The 24,080-nt window shown below is 31.1% G+C and overlaps 3 protein-coding genes across 6 annotated transcripts; 2 read left to right on the top strand and 1 right to left on the bottom strand.

The window, feature by feature from the left end:
- Window positions 1-123: 123 nt before the first annotated feature.
- On the top strand, window positions 124-4,651 carry LOC145017658 (glycosyltransferase-like At2g41451). Its single transcript, XM_078975651.1, has 11 exons — window positions 124-611; window positions 1,994-2,143; window positions 2,243-2,295; window positions 2,378-2,486; window positions 2,595-2,729; window positions 2,834-2,878; window positions 2,955-3,142; window positions 3,372-3,513; window positions 3,710-3,756; window positions 3,893-3,980; window positions 4,175-4,651. Exons 1-11 carry the CDS (start codon window positions 264-266, stop codon window positions 4,436-4,438), a joined length of 1,569 nt encoding a protein of 522 aa, XP_078831777.1. The 5' UTR covers window positions 124-263; the 3' UTR covers window positions 4,439-4,651.
- A 1,482-nt stretch (window positions 4,652-6,133) lies between these two features.
- Window positions 6,134-10,069, top strand: ARP (apurinic endonuclease-redox protein). 4 transcript variants are annotated; one of them, XM_078975835.1, is made up of 12 exons: window positions 6,134-6,353; window positions 6,620-6,743; window positions 7,124-7,203; window positions 7,484-7,563; window positions 7,688-7,978; window positions 8,282-8,511; window positions 8,615-8,725; window positions 8,828-8,965; window positions 9,064-9,111; window positions 9,203-9,283; window positions 9,351-9,510; window positions 9,723-10,069. In XM_078975835.1, the coding sequence occupies exons 1-12, from the start codon at window positions 6,304-6,306 to the stop codon at window positions 9,842-9,844; spliced, it is 1,515 nt and encodes a 504-aa protein (XP_078831961.1). In that variant the 5' UTR covers window positions 6,134-6,303; the 3' UTR covers window positions 9,845-10,069. The 4 variants fall into 4 exon arrangements, with proteins under 4 accessions (XP_078831961.1, XP_078831959.1, XP_078831960.1 ...); XM_078975833.1 differs by having other exon boundaries at window positions 6,135-6,353; window positions 8,198-8,511; XM_078975834.1 differs by having other exon boundaries at window positions 6,136-6,282; window positions 8,198-8,511.
- A 9,616-nt stretch (window positions 10,070-19,685) lies between these two features.
- On the bottom strand, window positions 19,686-22,366 carry LOC145014292 (uncharacterized). Its single transcript, XM_078972674.1, has 3 exons — window positions 22,155-22,366; window positions 21,925-22,019; window positions 19,686-20,772 (listed from the first exon to the last, which is right to left on the bottom strand). Exons 2-3 carry the CDS (start codon window positions 22,010-22,012, stop codon window positions 20,024-20,026), a joined length of 837 nt encoding a protein of 278 aa, XP_078828800.1. The 5' UTR covers window positions 22,013-22,019; window positions 22,155-22,366; the 3' UTR covers window positions 19,686-20,023.
- Between the last annotated feature and the right edge of the window lie 1,714 nt (window positions 22,367-24,080).

Below are 24,080 nucleotides of genomic sequence, written 5' to 3' on the forward strand. Positions count from 1 at the left end.
TACATAGGGATATGGAAACTTTGGATTTTGGGGGTCGAATTTACAAAACATAGAATCTAAAAACCCCTAAAATATATAGAAGTTGTAGGATGCATCAAACTTTAATATTTAAGTTTAAAACTTTAAATATAAGACGGCAACACCAAGACACCAACAGGCAACAACAAAACGGCTCTCCTTTCAGTATTTCACACCCCCAAAGCCCACAACAAACGCTGTCTATCTCCTTGCATTCTTGATTCTTGTATCATCATCGATCATCAATGGCGGGTCTATATTCTTCTCTCAGACCCGGTTCCTCGTCGTCATCCTCAGCACAATCTTCTCAGTTTTTCAATTCAAAAATCTTGCTCTTACTCACAGTTCTTCCGCTCTCTCTAGCAGCCTTCGCCTTCCTTCTCCAATGGCGTGGCGAAATCGATGATCCAACAACCCGGTGGGGCCCCAAAGATCGTCTTGAGTTCCCGGGTATGGATGCTTCTACCTCCACCGAACAGCTTACGCGAGCTTCTTCCTCGAATTGTGCGGATCTATTGGGTCAAAGCCGCTCCATTTCCTTCCCTTATTATAGGGATTGGAAATTCAACTACAAATCCGATCTAAAACCTAAGGTATCATCCAGACATCCACAAATTTTATTTTTTCTCTTCGATGAATTCTTTGGTTGATTTGGGAAAACGAGATTGTTTTTTATTGATCATGTGCTTGTCTTCAATTTCCCGTTTGAACCGAAAAAGTCATAGTCTATTACTATATGAATTTCAAATAATTGTATGTTAATCTTCATGGATATATTTGTCGTGGAATCTTTAGGTTTTCTGAAGATAACTGCGATTCAAATTTTGAAAAAAAAAGGGTGTATGCTTGTCTCAATGAGTTAGGGCTCAATATCGTATCTGATATATCATAATTCAGCGGCATTTACAATGTTTCTTCCTGTAGCTAGTAGGATAAAAGTGGGATCAAATTATGAACCGATGATATAGTAACCTAAGAATCTACAAAACCCTTTGCTATTTTTCCATAGCAAACGCAATAAATAAGTGTATAGGCCAAAGGAAAAGGGTGTCACATTTCCCACTTGGGAAGTGGATGGAAAAAAATAAATGACTAATTTATAAAAAGCTAGCACTTAATTGGGTTATGCTGCCACATTTCCCAGACTTCCATTATTAAGTCACATTTCCCTGATTTTCTTTATTAAGTCATTTTTTTGTACTAAGTCAAGAAGAAGCACCCATATATAACATACTGGATTAAGGGTTGTTTCTTTCATTTCTCATTAAATCCTATGTAAATAAAGTGGCTGAATTGGTAAATGATGTCTAACTGGATCAAGTTATGGGCTGTTTCTTTTTAAACCTGAATGAACTGTCTGAATATAGTAAAGAACCATGATGAAAAAATCTGTCTATATAGAAGTTGGTATAGACTGAAAATTTTATTTTATATAAATAATGATACAAATGTAATTATATTTACCTTTACCTTTCTATTTAGAAATGACAATGATGAAAAAATCTGTCTATATAGAAATTGGTATAGACTGAAATTTTTATTTTATATAAATAATGATACAAATGTAATTATATTTAATTACAACATCATTAGTACCTTAAATTCAACACAAATTTTCATAATCAATAAAGTAAAAACCATAACCTTGCAAATAAAATAAACTATTGCCAATTCATTTAATAAATGAATCGGTTAACTCTAGTAGGATGGGCTAGGATGCCATTCTGTCTTGATTAAGTCAAAAAGAAACAGCCATAAATAGTTGTCCAGATTAGGTGCTTAAATCCATTAAGTCAAAAAGAAACAGCAACTAGGTAGAGCTTGTGATAACTAAAAAAAAAACTAAAAGATGCGCCATATTTATATAACTACCTGACCTGATCACTAACTTAATAACTGTAACATGTTAGACCACTAACTAAAAACTCCTAAGACCCACAAACACTCATTATACTGAAAAATCTTTTTATTACAGATATGCATTACTACAAGTACTTCTGCTGGCTTAGATCAAATATTACCATGGATCTTCTATCATAAAATCATTGGTGTTTCAACCTTCTTCTTGTTTGTGGAAGGAAAAGCCGCATCCCCAGGTGTATCTAAAGTCTTGGAGTCTATCCCTGTGAGTTTACATCTCCTACAAAGTTTTGATCTTTCATAACATATGTGATATGTGTTTGTTTGTTTTCCAATAAACATACTCACCATAATTTATTCACAGGAGGTCAAGGTGATATACAGGACAAGAGAACTTGAAGAAAAACAAGCCAAGAGGTTAGTTACATTTACCTTTTTTTTTTTTTTTTTTTCAGTTTGTATTTATAAATTCCTATGAAAACCATATTTTGATCTTCAGCCGGATATGGAATGAGACATGGCTTTCAAGCTTCTTCTACAAACCATGCAACTATGAGTTGTTTGTCAAGCAGTCCCTCAATATGGAAATGGCTATTGTCATGGCAAGGGTATCAAATCATTACTTATCTTTTAAAAAAAGAAAAACTCATATTTTCTTTTGTTGTGATTAATCTTTATGTGCATTTAATAACATGGTCTTTTCTGTTCACTTGTAGGAAGCTAACCTGGATTGGATCCTTCATCTGGACACTGATGAATTGATACATCCAGCTGGCACTCGTGAATACTCTCTTAGAAAGCTTTTGTCAGATGTCCCTCAAAATGTTGATATGGTTGTGTTTCCAAATTATGTAAGTTATGTTCATTATTTCTTTCTATTGATTGATACTTTCTTTTTTATTTTAACTTTAAGCAGACACTTTGATTCAGTGATATTTTGTGTCACATTTTGTAGGAGAGCAGTGTAGAACGAGATGATATAAAGGATCCTTTCAGTGAGGTATAAAACTCGTTTTGTTTTGCTGGATTCCATGGGAACTGGAATTCAATTCCATTCTAATTCCTTATTTCTGCAGGTGTCAATGTTCAAGAAGAATTATGATCACCTACCAAAGGATACATACTTTGGTAATTATAAGGAATCAACTCGTAATAATCCTAACTACTTTTTGACATATGGAAATGGGAAGTCTGCTGCACGTATCCAACATCATTTGCGTCCTAATGGTGCACATAGATGGCACAACTACATGAAGACTCCAAAGTAATACTTACCATTTCCCTTACTCATATTATAGTCATATTACATCAAATCAGCTACTACTACTTGTTGTCTATTGAGTCGTTCTTTCTGCATTAAGTCATAAAGAAACACACACACATATATAGCCTACTGGATCAAGTATTGTATTTGTCCCCATTAAGTAGAATAGAAACAGCAGCTTAGCAACTGAATCTTTAATAAGTTTTATGTATGTGTGGACTGGATGTAGTGAGATCAAACTGGATGAGGCTGCTGTGCTGCATTATACATACACCAAGTTTTCAGATCTGACATCAAGGCGTGACCGATGTGGCTGTAAGCCTACAAAAGAAGATGTTAAAAGATGCTTCATGTTGGAATTTGACAGATCTGTGAGTATTGATTTTGAAAGATAGTGAGAAAATCTAACTTGTAAATATCAGAATATCATGACGATAATGAGCAAATAACCAACTTTAACTTGAAAACTTTGCAAGAATGTAGATGTTGCAACTTCATTAGAACATCCTAATAAGTTTTTAGTTGGGATAATTTGTCATATGATCTCACTAATTGTGCTGGCTGCAGGCTTTTATAATTGCATCAACTGCAACAGAGGAGGAAATGCTAAGCTGGTAAGAATTTCTGTGCTTTTTTTATATAGTTTGTATTTAGATTTCAGCTATAGATTTGATGAAGTAATACCATATATATATGTTGCAAAAAATGTGAATAGGGCCTTTACTACTTCTTGACACTTAAATTCTACAGGTATCGTGAACATGTTGTATGGACTGATAAAGCTTTAAATATGAAACTGATGAGGAAGGGAATTTTGACTCGCATTTATGCTCCTATGGTCAGTAGTTTTTATTTTTATTTCTCCCTTGGATACCCTCCCTTTTGTGACTTGTTTGGTATGATGGAATGGAATCACAAATAAATGGAATCCTTTATTCGATTCCATTCCGCTTTTGATAGTTTTGATGCATGTACCAAACACTGCCTCAAGTTTATTTATTATGTTGTTCATATCTCCTCCTACTTGAATAGGTGATCATGCAAGGATTAAGAGAATCTGGCACCTTCACTTCTTTAATTGCCTCTGCACAAACAAGTAGTCTACCAGAACCTAAGGTTTTGGCATCCATTAATGATGGTAATATTTCCTCTAAAGCCTTTGAAGGATCAGATACCCTTTCAAAGAAGACTGAAATGACTGGTAGGAAAGTTCTAGAAGCATCTGAGGTGGTTTTATTGGCGGTTCCACCACTTCCTCCTCCAACCATGGATGATGATGATGATGATGATATATGAAGTGATGATTGTTTAGTGTGAATGTTCCCGATCTTTAACCAAGCGTGATGTACATTTTAGATTAGATTAGATAGGAGGTTAGATTCACAGAGGTAGTAGCAGTATTTACAGCCTTATTCATGCACTTGGCCTATTTGTCAATTGATTTCTCATGTATACAAAGTAAGATCTCCGTTGTGATTCGGCTTTTTGAAACCTTTGATGTTTTTTTTATATGCCTTTCTTTATTTCTTGCTCTTTTGGAAACCCTGTTGGCTCAGCTCATATATTGGTTTATAGGTACAAGTTTATGGAAGTATGCTGCCTCTTAACAAGAATTAAACAAACCAAAACAGTCATTCCACTTTTCAATATTTGTAGTTACTAAAACTTTCATTTGTGGTTTCAACCCACACTTTACAATTATAGGAGCCATGATCTACCTATTCCTCATCTCCAATAATCGGTCTCCCCACCTCCTACTTCCGGCAAACTATTTATCCCCCACCTTCCACCCTCTCACTTCCAGTAACTGAAAAGCCACATTGCAACATGTATCTACCCACAAAAATTCGAGTTAAGGTCAAAAGCCTTTGCACAATACAATGAAGTTCAATTAACATAAAAAAAAATGAAAAAAACAAAATAAAAATCCCAAAATCAAACTGAAAAGCCAGATTCCAAACAGAGAAGAAAATGAATATAGAACATGAGCATTTTGAAAAGGTCATTCCAAAAGAAGACCGAATAAAGAAAATCGATACCAGATTCAGAAAACCAAAACCAAGACCCAAGCATCAAACTAAAGAATGAACTGGACCTTTTTGTGATTCTCTAGCATAAACATTAACGGTTTTAAACAAAAAAAAAGTTTTTTGTAGGGCTGAACATGGTACGGTACCAGATATTTTCTTGAAACCGTATGCCGTACCAACTATAGTTGGTAGTGAAATTTAGCTACCATTACCGTACCAAATATAATTGGTACCAACTTGTTGGTTACCAACAATTTTGGTTGGTATATATTGGTATTGGTATATACCAAAAACTCAAACTATTATGAATTTGAAGATTTTAATCGTTGATAATCTATATAAGTCTTTAAATTATAATCAATCACCCGTGGTTCGGAAGTTTTCCAAACTTGAAAACAAAATAAGCAAATTAATTTATGATATATATATATATATATATATATATATATATATATATATATATATATATATATATATATATATATATATATATATATATATTATCACCTCGTGGTTCAAAAGTTTTCCGAACGTGCATAAATTAATTTGTCTTTTACTAAGTTCCTATTTTTGAACATCGAGTAATCATCCGAGCCTTAAATTATAACCAGCATTCATTTTTAAAATGATATATATATATATATATATATATATATATATATATATATATATATATATATATATATATATATATATATATATATATATATATATATATATATAATTGGTTGGTACGGTATTACCGTGGTATTCGAAATTCTATACCATTACCGTAGCAAGATTACTCAATTTGTATGGTATTACCAACCAAATATATTGACTACCAAACATATCGGTAACCAACTTAATTGGTTCGATTGGTAGCATATTGGTTGGTTTTCTTTGGCACATGTTTGATAGCCCTAGTTTTTTGTTTCTAAGTAGATTGCCCTAGTCATGGAAGTATATAGCCACCAGCAAGAAGTCAATCATCAAGTGTTTGTTTGTTTTACTGAACGAGTTTGAATCCATACGTGGCCTCTAACCCCGACTTTCTGTGCTTCCTATACCGTCGTCATGAGCGGGAATCACCATTATTAACTCCAACACAATTCCCCGCCTTCCTCTTATGTACGCATTTCTTTAAATCTAATGAATTATACGTTGAATTTAGGGTTTCGCAATTTCCTTATTCCTCAAAGGTATCACAAGTCTTATTTAGCATTTCCTAAAACCGTTTTCCCTTTGTAACCAAACTTTTATCTTTTATGTGCCTACATCGTTTGTTATTTGTTTTCCTTTACTGGGTTTTTTTTTTTGACCAAAGAACAATGCTTTTCTTTTTGTTCTGGACAAAATAGCTTATACATCTTTCGAATGGTCCAGTTATTTCCCCCCTTTTTCATTTGCTTGAAATAGTAGCAGGTTTTGTCACTTTCTCAAGGCTTACCAGCTTTTTTGGTAATAGGATCGGAGTAATTCCGAAGAACTTGAAAATTGGAGCTCTGAATTTTGGGATATCTAGACGAATGGGGTGTCAAGAACTCTCTTCAAGTTCAAAGTCGAAAAGTTCCTTAAGCAGCCAGCCAGAGGTTATTCATTCATCTAACTTAGACGGATTTATGAACTTCCACTTTCCATTGAATGTGCGTTTTCCTTGTTGCGTTCATGAAATATCCAAAAGGGAAATTTGCAATTTCATTGAATATCGAAGCACTGCAAATTGAAAAAAGTTGATTTTTTTTCAAAATGTAGAAGAGTTCAACTACATGAAAAGTATAATCGACCATAAATGGTACCATAATGACTTGTGAATTCCTTTATACCGTCATCTTCTGTGTGTACTCGTCATGTTATTATACAATTTTCTCTTCACATCCCTTTTACTCTTTCCACGTTTTTCTTTAATTGAACATATCACTCTTGTCATTATTAGTTTCATCATCTTTGTTTAGTTTTTAATGTTTTGCAGGAAACTACAGCTGAAGGTGCCAACAACAATGGGGAAACCTCTGCTGGAATGACAGTTCAAGAGCTTAAAACTAAACTGAGGTAGCTACATCTATGCTATGCCTAGTCTTATTTCCATTAAACACTCATGATTCATTGCTGCTGGAAATGAGATCAAACCATTCTGATTAATGCTTATACTGTTATTACCCTTTTATCAGTTCATTTTCCTTGTAAGGGAAGAAACTTTTTCCCTTTTAGCATGTCATGATTGAGTTGAAAGAAAAGAAACTTCAACATATTATCGATCATTGTGGAGAACTACACTACAGCATTATGGTTTATGAGATCAAATCTCCTTATTGAGGTTTTTGAATTGTAGGAGCGTGGGGGTTCCAACAGAAGGTTCTAAAGACAATCTTGTATGCACGTGGAACAAATTCTTTTCTGAAGAAGTTGATGGTAATGTTGTCTACTAGTCATGAATCTATTGAACACACTCAACAATTTGGAGCTACAAATGTAGTTTTGAAGTGTTTCATCTGGCTCATTAAGAATCTTTATGTATTTTTTTTTTTGTATGAAGAGTTTCAAGAGGTTGTTGAAGATGAAAAATCCACCAGAGTGAATGATGTTCATGGTGAAAAGGTTTCCAAAAGGAAGGCAAAAAGTTTGTCTGTTGAAGAGCATGCTGAGGTTATGAGCACTGTTAATTCTGTAGATAAAAGGAGCACGAGACGTGCAAAACAAACCCATACAGATCCAAACATCACTGTTGAGACTTGTGGACATATGCAGTCAAAAGTTGCAAAGACAAAATCTAAAGCTAAAAGTAATACCAAGAAAGAGCTTCCTCTGAACACCAATAAGGTGTCAGGTGCTTCTTTAACTACTTTAATTAACCTGCACCTACCTTCTTCCATCTGCTCATATAATACAATTTATAACAGTTACAAGTTTCATTTTACATGTTGCAATTATGGGTAAAAGATAAAGTAAATTGCCTATATCTCTAAAAAGAGTGAAGTATGTTGCTATTTTCTGCAATTTATCTTAACCCAAATTGATTTTACATGGGGTATGTGTATGTTTTCAGGTAAAAAAGCAATCGGCTTAACATCAGAAGTTGTTTCTGAAGGTATTGAAACATGTAATAAGATGGATATTTCTGAACTTCCAGTTGAACCATGGACTGTTCTTGCTCACAAGAAGCCACAAAAAGATTGGATACCTTACAACCCTAGGACTATGAGACCTCCTCCTCTTGCTGATGATGTGAAACATGTGAAGCTGATGTCTTGGAATGTCAATGGTTTGAGGGCTTTGCTAAAACTGGAGAGCTTTTCTGCTTTAGAACTTGCACAAAGAGAAGATTTTGATGTACTTTGCTTACAGGAAACAAAATTGCAGGTAAGTTTCTGTTTCCTCCCTTCATTAATATTATCAATACAAGAGACAGTTTGTTTGTGTATAATATGTTGGTTGCTTATTGCATTTCTTTTTGTGAAAACAGGAGAAAGATGTAGAAGCAATCAAACAACGTCTTTTGGAAGGATATGAGAATAGCTTTTGGACTTGTAGTGTCTCAAAACTTGGATACTCTGGGACTGCAATTATCTCTAGGGTATGCTCATTTATCTCTTTACAACACTTTTTCTTTTTAAAAGAGAAATATATTTGGTTCTGTATGTGTTTTATATGACATAAATAATGGCTTTCCTGACAGATACCACCAGTTTCTGTTAGATATGGAGTTGGGATATCAGATCATGATAGTGAAGGAAGGCTTGTGACAACAGAGTTTGATTCGTTTTATCTAATAAGTGGATATGTTCCTAATTCTGGTGATGGTCTGAAAAGGCTGGTAAAACAGCTACTCGTCTTTTTAGCATTTTATTTTATTTTATTTTATTATGTGTTATCTTTTAGTAATAATTTGTGTGGATGCATTTATATCTATAGTCATACAGGACAACAGAGTGGGATCCTAGTCTTAGCAATTATGTGAAGGTAATTAATTACATATTGTTGTTAACTTTTGTTTTGATTTTGTCTATTATGATAATCTTTGTATACAATACATTATTGATTATACATATAGGAGCTGGAAAAGTCAAAACCTGTCATCTTAACTGGTGATCTGAATTGTGCTCATCAAGAAATAGACATCTACAATCCTGCAGTAAGTTGTGTATATAAGAAGTTAGGTTAAGATTCATCTTTTGTTTATTGTTTGTTATTGTCTGTAGGGAAACAAACGCAGTGCTGGTTTTACAATTGAGGAAAGAATGTCATTTGAGGAAAATTTCCTAAAAAAAGGTTTTGTTGATACCTTCCGGAAACAGCATCCTAATGTTGTTGGCTATACTTACTGGGGTTTCAGGCATGGTGGGCGAAAAAATAACAGAGGTACTTTTGTCTTTATTTGTATATAATATTAATAAATATATAAGATTTTATTTTAAAAATGTTTTAGCCTTTTAGGTAGTGTTTGTTATGATGGAATCATGGAGAAAGAGTGAAATGGTTGCTATTATAAACAAATTAATAGAAGTAGGTTGCTATTTGTTGCATTCAAATGTAAAGAGTTATGGTAAACCTAAATGTGAATTGTGAAACAGGATGGAGGCTGGACTACTTCCTTGTATCAGAGTCGATTGCAGATAAAGTCCATGACTCTTTCATTCTTCCAGATGTTACAGGCAGTGATCACTGTCCAATTGGCCTTGTTCTTAAGCTGTAATCCAAACTGTCTGAAGGAGTTAAGTCGAGAAAATAGCACTTATGTAAGGCTTTTGCTTTAAAATCTCAACTCCCTTTTTCATCACCAAGGATAGATAGATTGCTTTAAAATCTCAACTCCCTTTTTAATTAACATGTTGTCCTTTAAAAAAATCTATCAAATTGCATACTCTGAGTACCAGCTAAACTAATTAACATATTGCTGTAGTGGATAAGTTTTTCACAATACGATATAATAAAAGAATAAATATGAATAAATGATTAATACCAGAGCAACAAATAGCAACCTACTTCTATCAAATTGCATACTCTGAGTACCAGCTAAACTAATTAACATATTGTTGTAGTGGATAAGTTTTTCACAATACGATATAATAAAAGAATAAATATGAATAAATGATTAATACCAGAGCAATTATGTAATATGAATAAATATAAACTTAGTATTATACTAAAAGTAAATGAAACTATAAAGAGTTGTTTTATAAAAGGGCAAATATTTTAAAAGTCCCAAGTTTTTCATGTGTAATTGGGAGAAACCCTGTTATTTATTTTTTTGGTTGATTCTGGTCACAACTTTTACGCAGAGTTATTATTCTAGCCCATTTAATGAGTTTTATGGCTAATACTCTTATTTATTTATTTTTTTTGCAAAATCTGTCCTAAAATTGAGTTTAAAGTCTAAATTTGGTCCCTATAGTTTGCAAAAAATCACCACATGTCCAAAACTCGGTTTTATGTTCTTTTAACATCGCCTTATGATCACTTTATTTTCGACCGACGAGACTTGCCCTGTTTGTCGCAAGGCATGCTTGGACTCCTTTGGGGAGCATACAATTCATTGTAAAGAGCATATAGATCTTTATTTAGGCACGTTGGGGTTTCTGCTAAGAAAAAGGCACATGTGAACTTTCTGACTAGCCCATTGGAAGAAAGATCAACACTTGGACTTCTTTGTGAATGTTGACCGATTAAGATGTGATTTAAATGGTTTCATTTATAAGTTATTAAACAACTTCTAAGGAAATATAAAATACATTACTATTTCTTGTATTTAGACTGTTATACTTTGAACATATAGTTATTCATTTGATATTTATATATTTAACTATAGGTCAAAATTTGAATTTTTTGTGTGATAAAAGAATAAATGATTATAATTATTTTTTCGTTTTAAATAAAACTATTTTGATTGACAAATTTATATGAGATCCTAACAACATCAAGACATGCTCAATTATCTTTTAACCTAGCTATGTTAGGCTCTTAAATAATTGTTGCAGCACATAATATGTATGTCGTTCCCCCTTTTCGACATGTAGCTACTACTGACTATATAGCACACAATTGTCAATTTTCATACTTGATAGGTGGATTTATATATAGTTGGTGTTGTTGTCCATGCAACCATTTTTATGGTAAGAGATCTTGATCCAACGATCTATTAGATCGTGTTTTTAAGCATCACGATGCAATCATATCATATCTCAAATGGTAATGTAATATAATGTAATGCAATAGAAAACCCTAAATATGTGCAAAATATAACAATGAAATTAATCGAATATTAATATTTAAAAGATCAAAAATTGATATCAATAAATCACTTATTGCAATTAAATAAAATTTGTTTGTTACATGTTCGAAAAACATTATTAATGAATTTGTTTATTATGTAGATCTTATAGCATCAACAATGGTTAAGTATTAAGAAGCTTATTTATTATATCATCTATCTTAAAAACCTTTTATAATGTAAAAAATGGTAAAATGTACCATACTTTTTACAATGGATATTACTTTGAAAGATTTTTTTTAATAATTAAACATTTATGTTTATCTATTTGAAGGTTTTTATAAAATATAATCTATGATACAAGTTAGTGTAGACAACTACTTTTCACTTGTTACAATCTCTCTGAGCATCATGTAAATAAGTTTTGATATGTATTTTAAAAGCAAGAATTGCACACGACATTCTTTCTTTTTGTTTCAAAATAAAAGTTAAATGTCTCCTTTAGATTTTAATGTTGAAAATTGTTAACAACACCATAAACAACAATAACATGGAAAACCGATAACTATGAATCAGAACAAAAAAGTTGGTCCAAACAAAAATGATTGTCAAAATAGTTGGTCCAAACAAAAATGTTTGTCAAATTTGAGGGTTTATTTGAAAAAAAAAAGTTGTGATACTTTCGAAAAAAGATGGTGAGGGTTTTTTCATAAATAAATTTTGTAAAATCCGAAGATTGTTGTTAATTTGCTAAAAGTGCCAAATTAAAAATAAAAAATAAAAAATATATAACGATGTTTTAAGAAAAACCATAAAAATAAAGTTGATGTTAAGTGATAAGTTCATTTTTATATATTTTCTTAAATTTGTTTTCATGACATCTTATATATTTAGTATGTTACTTTTTTTATATTTTAGATTTATATTAATTAATTATTTATTTAATTTTAGCATGCATATTATATTAGATTTTGCATAATTTATGTATTTTTTATTTTAGTTATTACATAGCTAAAACAATTTTGCTCGTTTAACCTCTGTTTATGCAGAATTACACAAACGGATGACAATATTTTTTAGTATTAATGAAATCACATGAAAATATTTGCCATCATGTTGGTGATAAAGAAGAAAAATAAAGCGATATTGATGATGTTTTGGAATTTTAAATTTTTTACCACACTACACTGCATGGTCTTCATCAAGCGGTCGAAGGGTAAACATAATCCGATCGAGCTGAATTTTTACAAATGTCTACGGTCTACCTAACTCACTAATTTTTATTCTGAACGGTGAAGATAGGATATGATGGAGCTTAATCAGTGTTAGGCGGCCTCATGAACAGCAGCAGAAAATCTGTCCAATAAACATTAATATGGCAGCCCAAAGTGAGCCCAAAAAGCTGATTTTAAAAGTCAAAATGTTGGATTCTTTTCTAATCTGCTCGGCAGCCCATAGTTCAATTATAAACGGCCCAAAACCCCAAAGATTTAGCCCATATTTTCTATTATGAAATGAGGAGGAGGTAAAGATTTTTTGGGGATACAAAAGGTGGGATCGGTTTGGAGGAGATCACGTTCGCGCAAAGGAAGAAAAAGAGCGAGCATCAAAAACAAACTTCTTATTATAGGCTACAACCGTTTGACCAACTCTTCTGCTGCAGAGCGTTGCAAATGTGATCCGTAAACTTCAACAGTTTTCGCTTCGAAAAAACAAATAACATCTTAAAACAAACAACACCTTAGTTAAGTCTTTGAAGAAAATCAAATGTTGTGTGATAAGATGAAAGTGAAATATAAAGGGTTTAATAATTTTTATTTTTATTTTATGTATTTTAATATCTTGTTTTTATTTGATATAATTATCAAATACATTTTAATTATATAAATATTATATATACTTAAAAATAACAATTGGATGATGGGAGTTTATTAAATATTTCACAAAGATAAGATCAATCTACTTAATTTTATAAAGTTTTTTTTTTCTATTTGATAAATTTGTTAGAAATATGATGTGTCTAGTTATACAAAAGGTCCATGATTGGAGATTTTGTTTGAAATATAGATGTATAGGAAAATAACCTGATGCAATTCAAAACGACCGGTCCAATTTAAATCTCTTCTTTATCTCTAATAAAAGACTCTTAAACCAGCCACATGTCTTCTTTTAAACACAATCTCATGCCACGTGTCATATTCTCCTAAGCCCTTGACTCTATTTCCCGCTTTTTTATTCATCCAAAAACGTTGCTGAAAATCAATTTTTAAATCGGAAACTATTCTGATTTCAATAAATTAGCAATAATCTAGGCAATATATCAGCAAACGTAATCTTTCCAAAAGATTTAAACTGGTGATCCAATTACTCCCCTTCTTATATGCTTCGGTAATTTTGTGATTTGAACATTCATCTGCACTCGGTTTCTAGCAGCCTACATGCTTTTAATTTTTGCATCGATTTTAATATTCATCATTCTATGAGATTTGAAGATTCATACCGTCAGGTAATTTTTTTTGTGTTGTTGTATTGTGTGTGTGTGTTGTACTTTAAATGTGGATGCCTTACCCCATTGGAAGATGCTACCTTTTTTCTAAATCTCTAAAAGAAATCATACGATGAGTTTGCAGGTCCTCTTTAGTTGAATATCATCGATGTTACTAAGTGCTTATTCCTAAATTTCATCCTTATTGCTTCCTTAATCTAGAAAAAATTATTTATTATTTATTTGTTAAGTTTAATTTGAATCACATTTCAATAAATAAAGTTGATTCACAGTACTTTAATATAACTATTAGCTTGAATGGTTTATAAATGGTAATAGGTAACCGATAATAAGGAGATGAGAGTTAATATTCGTTAGAGTGCATACAAGGTGTTTGATGGAATGCCATAGTGAAATTTTATTGCAAGAGCTGAACAATTGTACATTCCATTCAACCTTTTATGAAAATTAATTAATTATTCATCTCATGGATCCAAATTTAAAAAATACTTTTTGTCTTTATATGGTTTTTAAGATTTTAGGACGACAATCCATCAAGCAAGCATGGTTGATGATAAACATTATTTGTTTTCCTTTCTATAATGATTAGAATCAAGTTTGAAGGTGCCTGATGAAGTTTTTGATTTACTATAATCATCTTTAATCATAAATGGCTTGAAGATGGAATGGAAATCTTCTGTGTTATATGTAATATATATTTTCTCTCTTATCATATTTTACAGTATATTATTTCTAATTTTATCTTCCATTGTATTGGTAGAAGATTTTGAAGGCGTGTGGAATGGGGTGAAGTGAGTATATTATCAAACAACAAAAGATTAAAGGATATTGTTCAAAAGTCCATGACACCAGACGTTCTGGTAATCTTGTCCAATGACCCGATGATAAAATGAATTATGTATAAAAGACATGAATCTAACAATAAATTAACTTCGGTCCTAAGTTCCACAACTCTTAACTTCTCTTTGATTTGGGGATGATAATATGATTATTTTGCCCTTATGAACTCGAAAAATGTTTAACATGAAAATAATACCCAATTTGATTCGTTGTAGAGTCAAGGTTATATTCTTTAAGAGAAATTTCTTGCTAGAAATATGATTTTGCAAAATAAAAACCCCAAAATAAATTTGAGATAAATGGATCAAAGACATTTGATGTTCAAAATAGTAATTTTACAATTTTAAGGTGAACTACCAAGTTGATCACATGCAATATCTATAATACCTAATTACAACCATAATTCTTTTTTTACATAAAAAGAAATAATTTTGGAACCGCAAAAGAAAATCCAAATCATATATAATCTCTGATTTTATTTATTTATTTTATAATTTTAACTTTTTTTTTTCCTTTTTAACCATTGTATGTTGGAAGTTGTTTAAAATTGTTGAGAATTTGTATTGAAAGATATTAGTTTATATTATATTATTTAAATTGTGTTTAAAAAATGATATTGGTTTCAAGTTATACAATTACAAGTTATACTTTTGTAAACACCTTCCGTCTAATAATCAATAGAAAAATAACATTTCTACACCTACATTTTCATTTTTGATACACTTAGAAGGATAAATGAATATTTACGCAATCATGTATCATATTTTTATGAATTTATTCAACTCAAATGTAATATGTTGAATAAGCATCGGATTCATAACATATTAAAGAATCCAATTAAAAATTTCAAAGAACATATAAACAAGTATCAAATGTTATATAAAAGTAACTATATAAATTTATGATTAATGATTACATTTTTCTTATCTTATTTTATTTTATTAACTGTGTAACACACAGGTTATAACCTAGTTCATTGATATACATGGATATCCAATTAAGATTGGATTGGATTGGTAACAAAATTTCGATATTCAAATTGGATTGGTTTGTTGTTGGATAACAAGCCAAATAAAATAAAAAACTAAACCGACCTAACCTGAATATCCAATTATCATTGAGTTGAATATATCAAAATATTATCTAATTTACCCGATATATATATATATATATATATATATATATATATATATATATATATATATATATATATATATATATATATATATATATATATATATATATAAAGAGAGAGATTTCGTTGAGATTCAAAATAAAATAGAAATCTTGACATTCAATCTCAGTCACATACTTCACATCCGCCGTTCTAACCCTCCGGCGTAGCGGCGCGGCGGGTCAGTGATAATCATAAATTATTATATAGCTTGACCCGTTCCTTTTTCATTTGCCACATTCTCCACCACCAAAACCGCCACAACAACTACCACCACCTTTGCCACCAGCCGACCCCACCACTATCACCTCCATCACTTATACTACCACCGCGTTTTTTGTCACTAACCGTTATAATTATATATTATTATTTAATCTGTGAACAAACATATAAATATATATATATATATATATATATATATATATATATATATATATATATATATATATATATATATATATATATATATATATATATAGGAAAGAGTTCTATAAAAAACAAATAACTAGGGCAACATCTACCGGAACCAATAATCAAATGACACGTGTTCATTTCTTTCTTCACAAATAATGTATTGTGGAAATTATTGTGGATGTGATGTGTTGTCATGTTTTCATTGGTTTAAATATGTGTTGTCCTAATCATTCATTTTCCATATAACTTTTCCATATATATATATATATATATATATATATATATATATATATATATATATATATATATATATATATATATATAATAATAATAATAATAATAATAATAGTAATAATAATAATAATTTATGATTAGGCATATACGTATAAACATATATAATCATAAATAATTATGTAGTATCGTCCGTTCCTTTCACATTTGCCACACTCTCCACCATCACTACCTCCACCTCTGGCACTAGCTGACCCCACCACTACCACATCCGTCACTTATACCACCGCCACCTCTACCACCACGCATGGTTGGTGGCAGAAACATATATAATCATATGTGATTATACATCTCTGCAATATAATCATTTATGATTAGACATACCTCGCTATTGTCGGTATGTTGGAGGGTTAGAGCGACAAATGAAAAATATGTGGCTAAGGTTGAATCTCCAGATTTTTTTTTTTTTCTGAGTTTCAAATGAACCGTCTCATATATATATATATATATATATATATATATATATATATATATATATATATATATATATATATATATATATATATATATATATCTATATATATAGGGTTAGGTTCATGTGAGACCGTCTACTTTTGTGAGACCGTGAGACGCATTTTTTTAATTTTTTTAGTTAATTCAAGTTTCGAAAATAATATTTATTTTTTTTTATTTTTCCATTTATTTTGCATTTTAAAATTATTTTTATAATATGTACAGTGTAATATTCTATTTAGAATATTTCACATATTTTTCAAAAAAAAATAGGATTTTTTTTTAGTTAATTCAAGTTCCGAAAATAATATTTAAAAAAAGAATTTTTAGATTTTTCCATTTATTTTTTTTATAATATGTCAGTTAATATTCTATTTAGAATATTTCACGTATTTTAAAAAAAAATGGGATTTTTTCTATTTTATTTTTTTATTTTTTTTAATTAATTCAAGTTCCGAAAATAATATTTAAAAAAAGAATTTATTAATTTTTCCATTTATTTTGCATTTTAAAATTATTTTTAGATTTAGTCTCACGATCTCACAAAATTAGAATGGTCTCAAATGAACCTGAACCTATATATATATATATATATATATATATATATATATATATATATATATATATATATATATATATATATATATATATATATATATATATATATATATATAAAAGACATTACTTTGCAACTTTAGTCGCTATGAATATAATTTTTTTTCTTTTTTGTCCTTACTTACCAATTTCAATATATGCATGGGTTTATTTAAGAAGTTTACTCATTGTTAATTTTTTTTAGCTTTTTTGGTTTTATCTTGACATGTTTTGCCCCATTGATTTTTTTTCTTTTTTAAGTTATTATTTTTTTTCTTTGGTTAGTTTAGGCATTGTCAATTTTTTTTAGATTGGAGTTACCAATCAGTATCGACGTTAACCGGATATTTTCAACGATACCTGTCAGCCTTCACCTTAGTGAAATGATATTTTCTACCATTCTACTTTGTAAAATTTCACTTTGAGTTCCTCACCCTAAGAATATTTTTTTTTCATTTTTTATCCTTGGTTGGCAAGTTGAGTTGTGATTTTTTTTTCCTTTTTGGTCCTTGGAATTTCAATCCGTGGGTGGGTTTGCTTAACAAGTTTAGTCTTTGTGACATTTTTTTTTCTTTCTTTCTTTTTTGGACCTTACCTTCGCAAGTTTAGACACTGTGATTTCTTTTTTCTTTTTTCTCCTTACTTTTTCTTTGGCAAGTTTAGTCCCTATGATATATTTTTTTTTTTAATTAGAAATGGTAACTTGTACCGACGTTCCGTGGATATTAGCAACGACACCTACCACCATTCCACTTGGTGAAATATCACTTTCCAACACTCTACTTTGTAAATTATCTTTCAGTCCCTCACCTTAAAACGTTTTCAATTGTCAATTTCACAGCTCTTTTTTCTAAAGTTTCATGTTTAACCTCCGTAGTTTATATAATATGATTTTCCTATGACTACCACCCTTAACTCTATCAAATGATATTTTCACCCTCCTCAACTTCGAACTTTTATAAAATATCATTTTCATCCCCTCAACTTTCTATTACCCCATCAACCAAAAGTTTTTTCAATGGTATTAACTTTGTATATTTATTTATCAACACATAGAACGATGTCTAACTTTTATCAATACAATCGTCAAATTCCAATTTACAAAACGTACTGGCATCGTCGCAGCATACGGTTGGATACTTGAAAGTTTGAACATTAACTTCGTTGGATACTTGAAAGTTTGAAATAGCTATTGTATTTTGATATGTTTAATTTGTTTGAACATTAACTTCGTTGCTTATAGGATTCTTTTAAACTATAGTATTTTGGTTGAACTATCAAATTTGAAATTTGAAGTATATTTTGATATGTTTAATTTGTTAAATAATTTACCTATGTTGTTTTGGTTGGTTTTAAAACTGGAAGAAAATTGCTGAAAGAATTGATGGACACCGGATGGATCCGATTGAACATATTGAATATCCAACAATAAATATTCAATTGATAAAATCCATCAAATACAATGTCAAATTGGATTGGCTAGGTTTGGTTGACCATAGCCAATTTGATTAGATTCGTTGACAATATCTGATATCCAATAGATGACCGGATTGAGTTAGTTGTATAAAAAAAATCATTGGTTATCTAATGACGAACACACATACTTAGAAAGAAAAAACAACTAACATTTAACTGTATACTATTAATGTTTGATACCTTTGGTTTCTTTGCGAAGTTTCCCACAATAGTCTAACAGGTCATACATAATAATATTATGACCCAAAGATCTATGAATACAGTTTTTAAAAAATTTAGTTTTATCATCCAAAAATGATAAACTACGGAGCTTGTTGCCCATTTGCATTCCACCTAAATATAAAATCGCTTTAACATAAAATTACTTTAACGTGTCAAAAGCAAAGTTAATTTCAATAATCTAGATTGAAATATGTTCATAGAACTTTTTTTTTTTTTGGTTTTTATCTAACGAACGATAACAATCTTATAGTTCATCATTCAAAAATTGTAACATGTTTTATTTCGAGTGGCTCAAAAAAAAAAAAAGAGTTCATTTTTCATTCAACACTAAAAAAACAACGTTTATTTATGTAGCATTTTCTCCAAACAGAAACCACTTAACCAAAAAGTAAACCTTGCAGAACTTTAGATATTTAATTACTAATCCATATCAGGAAATGATGTTGATGGGTTGTATTGTCACAACAAGGACCCGATTTGTCCAAGCATTTGGTGCCCAAAAAACAAAGTTTTATGACGACAAAACTTATCAACATCACATTAAAACATGTACGCAAACTCCTACTCAAAACTCTCCAAAATTTAATTAAACATTTCCCCAAGATAACTAACTAACAAAACTAGCAGAAAGCGTCGGTAAGCCAACACGTTTTCTTTACATTCAAGAAAACGAAAACCATCTGCATAATTAACCTCACGGGTGCACCCTATGAACCCATTGATTCCCATGGACTTGAACCACTGGTTTCCTCCTATTCCCATTATTCCTCCAAGAACAATCATTATTCCCATTAAACCTCCAACTTCTATGCCTCCCTCCCCCATTATTCACATTTCGATAATGAATATTGTTGTTCCAACCCTGGCAGCCGTTATTGTCATTGTTCCAACCTTGATCTCCATGGGCTTTATTGTCATTTTCACTCTGAGGATTAATAGCTTCTAAATCTACATCCCAATTATTCACATAATCATCATAAACAACCCCGTTGTTACAATCTTCCGGCATCTTATTCTGACAATCCCGAGTTTTGCTTTCAACTCCCCAACCCGCGGGGGAGTAGTTTTTATATGGATCCGGGAGGGCATCCCCAAAGATCACAACCGGTTCACGGTTGCTGTCGGAATCGGGAGCCATGGAATCGGAATTCAAGTCTAGAATTAGATTGTGGTTGGTTTTCTCATTCCAATCTATTTGATCAATATACAAGTCGGGATTATGCGGTTTAATGTCGCATGGAAGACCGTGAATTTGTGCATGGAAATTATGTTTTGCAGTTTGGAATGCTTCTTCTCCAGCAGAATCGTTCCACTTCATTATGTTTTCATAGAGATGTGCGTAAGCTTTTGCTTCCAAAAACTTCTTCCATGACATTGCTCCGATGGATGTTATGAATCTTCTCTCCCACGATGGAACGCTCTGCTGCCAATTTGAATTCCCACCTGAAAACATGTTTGATTGTTTATTCGGATGAGTGAAAAAAAGAAAATCTTGTAAAAACTACGTTTAAAGAAAATTTACACTTTCTATAGGGTGTGAATGGTGGAAAGAGGCTGACTAAGAAGGAATTTAGTAATTCATTCGGTAGATATCTTTCTAATACGAGTCCTGGTCTAATGCATGTCAAACATTGTACACGCCCTATGTAGGGATGTGTAAGCTTTAGGTGTTTATTATTCATGATAACTTGTTAAACCATTAACGTATCCGTTACGCCTTCTTGCATGTTAAATCTTTTGGTGGTCACGTCCACGTGAAAGGTCAAGGTTCCTAACGAGTTTTATTCTTAACGTGTACATATAAATAAAAACATTCTAAAATATGGAACACATAACTAATTGAGCTAGTTGAGGGTACTTTTTTCTTCCCAAATTGTTACAATGAGGGAAAAATAGATTATGGCAGTTCCACGGCCAACATGAGAGAGGTAAATCACAGTGTCATCAGTTATGGATTCTCAACTCTTTACTACTATGTCAAACATGTGGACAATTAAAAAACATCAGAAAAGACAATGGAAGATAAAAGTGAGACCTAAGAAAGAACCACCATAGGAAACTTACAGTTGTAACTTCTAAGAATGAAAAGGGTAAAGGCCACCACTAGGCACCCAAACCAACTGGTCCCACAGTTCTAAGAACTAGTGAAGATGAAGAAAGCCTATCAAAGAGACACTAAAAAGGAAAACCCTAGAATACCAAACAACAATTCTGGCTTACTACCATGTGGAAAAGTCAAAAGCAAAAACAAACAAGGGATTTTTTTTTTCCAAAGTCTCCATTTGTTAACCAGAGGGCATTCCTAATGAATCTTGCAGTCAAGACCAAAAACGTGGAAATCTTAAATTAAAGAAACATTGCTTTTAAAAACAATACAGAGGGCTTTGTAATCTTTCAACCCAATATTATAGCAATTAGCTATGAACAAATGCATACAAGTAATGATCGAACATCGACTACAACTAAAATGCATGCAAACAAGAAACAGTTACCCATGATTTTTGAAGATACAGAAAAATCTATACGACAACAGTTAAGCAGATAATCGGCATGCAAAGAGTTGTAAAATTATTGACAGCGGTTACGAAATCATACCAAGAGGTGGGTTTCCGTAATAATTATGAGAATTTAATCTTGGAGGCTCTTGAGTATATTTATTACCCTTCTTTCTCCAATTCTCCATATGATCACTGCAACACGAAGAACACAAACACAAAATCAAACATTCGTTCAAACATCAAATCAAAATAGAAAAGTTCTTGAGAGAATGAAGACGGATTTAGGGAAAACGAGACCGAAATTCAACAGGAAACAGAGATGGGTACCTGCGATTAGACTTGAAATTAGAGTAAACAAGAGGAATTGGGGAAATGGGTGTTGTGAATTTAGGATTGCTGGAGTGAATGGCGTGAGTAATCGATGATCAGAGGAGAGAAAACGTTTATAAGTTTTCGTTTTTGGAACACGTTTCTTATGCTTCTTTTTTACTTTGGGTTTGGCGTGGCTTTTTCTGTGTGTTAAGGAAACTAAATTGTGTTCGGAGTTCCAGCTTTGCAAGTTTGCATAACCACAAAAGTGCTTTTAAGAATATATTTATTTATTTTTCAAATATCCGAAAATCATGTGAAATACAATTAAGACGTAGTAATATACTTTACCTTTTGCGCTGAGAAAAGATTAGTACATAATAGTTTTTGTCATACATAACAATTTATGTATTATATAGTTGTATCTACCCTAATAAAAGAAAATAACATTGCCACATGTCATCACCTTATTTAATATGCCACATGACATTTAATCTATTTTTCCAATTACTTTTAATTCCACTTGGCAAATTCTAATTTTTTTGCTCACATAAAAGCTCACATAATTTTTGCAAGGGAGGCATTAATTTCAAATAAACCTTCTTAAATAACATTAACACAATTCTGTCAATTCCTTCTTAAATAACATTAACACAATTCTGTCAATTACAAATATCCATTGGTCGTGTTTGGTGAGTAAGCAAGTCAAGTGACAAGTCTATGTATTTACACGAAAAACAAGTTATTCAAGTTGTTGCTCCATTGCAATAGTGAACACCATTTCCATTTTCATTTCCAGATACCAATTTCCCTTTACCTTTCTGTTTCACATGTTACTGTTTCAACCCCCATATACGTATTGATCGATCATCACTTTCCAAAACTTTTAATTGTGGCATGATGCAAGAGAAATTTACAATAAAAAAGGAAGATATTTGTTTTCATGGATTTTAATTTTTCTATCTTTATATAGTAGCTTAATTTATGGAATCCTCATTTACGTTTTTTTTTTCAATTTGATTTTATAATGTAAGAAGTTAGTGCCTAATATGCAGGAATTACTATTAGAATGACAGAGCAATTATAATCATGAAAAAATTTGGTCAGCAGTTTCAATATCAATATCACGCTAACTTGGGAAACATTTCAAAGATTGATTCATGACAGCTAAAATTTTGGATTACTCTATAATTTCAAACCAAACTTTGATATCCTTTCCAAAAATAATTATTATAAATTACTTATTATGTCTAACTCATTCTAATTCTTCTGATTTCACTGTCTCTTGAAATATTGAGTTTATTACAACATCCTGTTCCAAATTTTTGCATCATCACAGTGCAAAATCGTGTTTTCAATCACAATCACAGAGTTCAATCATTTCTGTAAGTTTATAAAAAACTACTTTCAAATTTTTTTGTTTATCTTTTGTTTCTTTTTGTGTTTTTTTTAATGTGTGTTGTTTTTTTACATCAGTTTATGTTTATCAATGTGTATGTGTGTGTACCTGCTTAACAGTTTTTATGTTCCTGTGTGTCCAACTTGATGATGAATTGCAGAACATTACAACTGACCATTCTTTGATAATGAACTACTATACCCTGTTTTCCATCCTAAGTCCTTGCTTTCAACATTGGGATTCAAACCTTAAACCATTTACAACAATCTAATTAAAAAAAAATAATTAATTGTTATGCATCTTTCTTTTCAACTTTGTTGTTTGATGTGTTTTCCTACTTATTTGAAAGTGGTTGTATTTGGTTTGTGTGATGGAATGGAAACAGGAAAAATAATGAAATGATCTATTATCACTATTATTGTGACTTTTTATTGTTTTGATGTTCATTAATGAAATTGAAAAATACTAATACTTTTTGTTGTGCCCAACTATTTATGATTGATGTATGACCAAGGGTCCAAAACTTTATTCATTCATTCAGTATA

The sequence above is a fragment of the Lactuca saligna genome, chromosome 9 (assembly GCF_052625555.1).
Source record: "Lactuca saligna cultivar CGN05327 chromosome 9, ASM5262555v1, whole genome shotgun sequence".
In the NCBI taxonomy this organism is placed as follows: domain Eukaryota; kingdom Viridiplantae; phylum Streptophyta; class Magnoliopsida; order Asterales; family Asteraceae; genus Lactuca; species Lactuca saligna.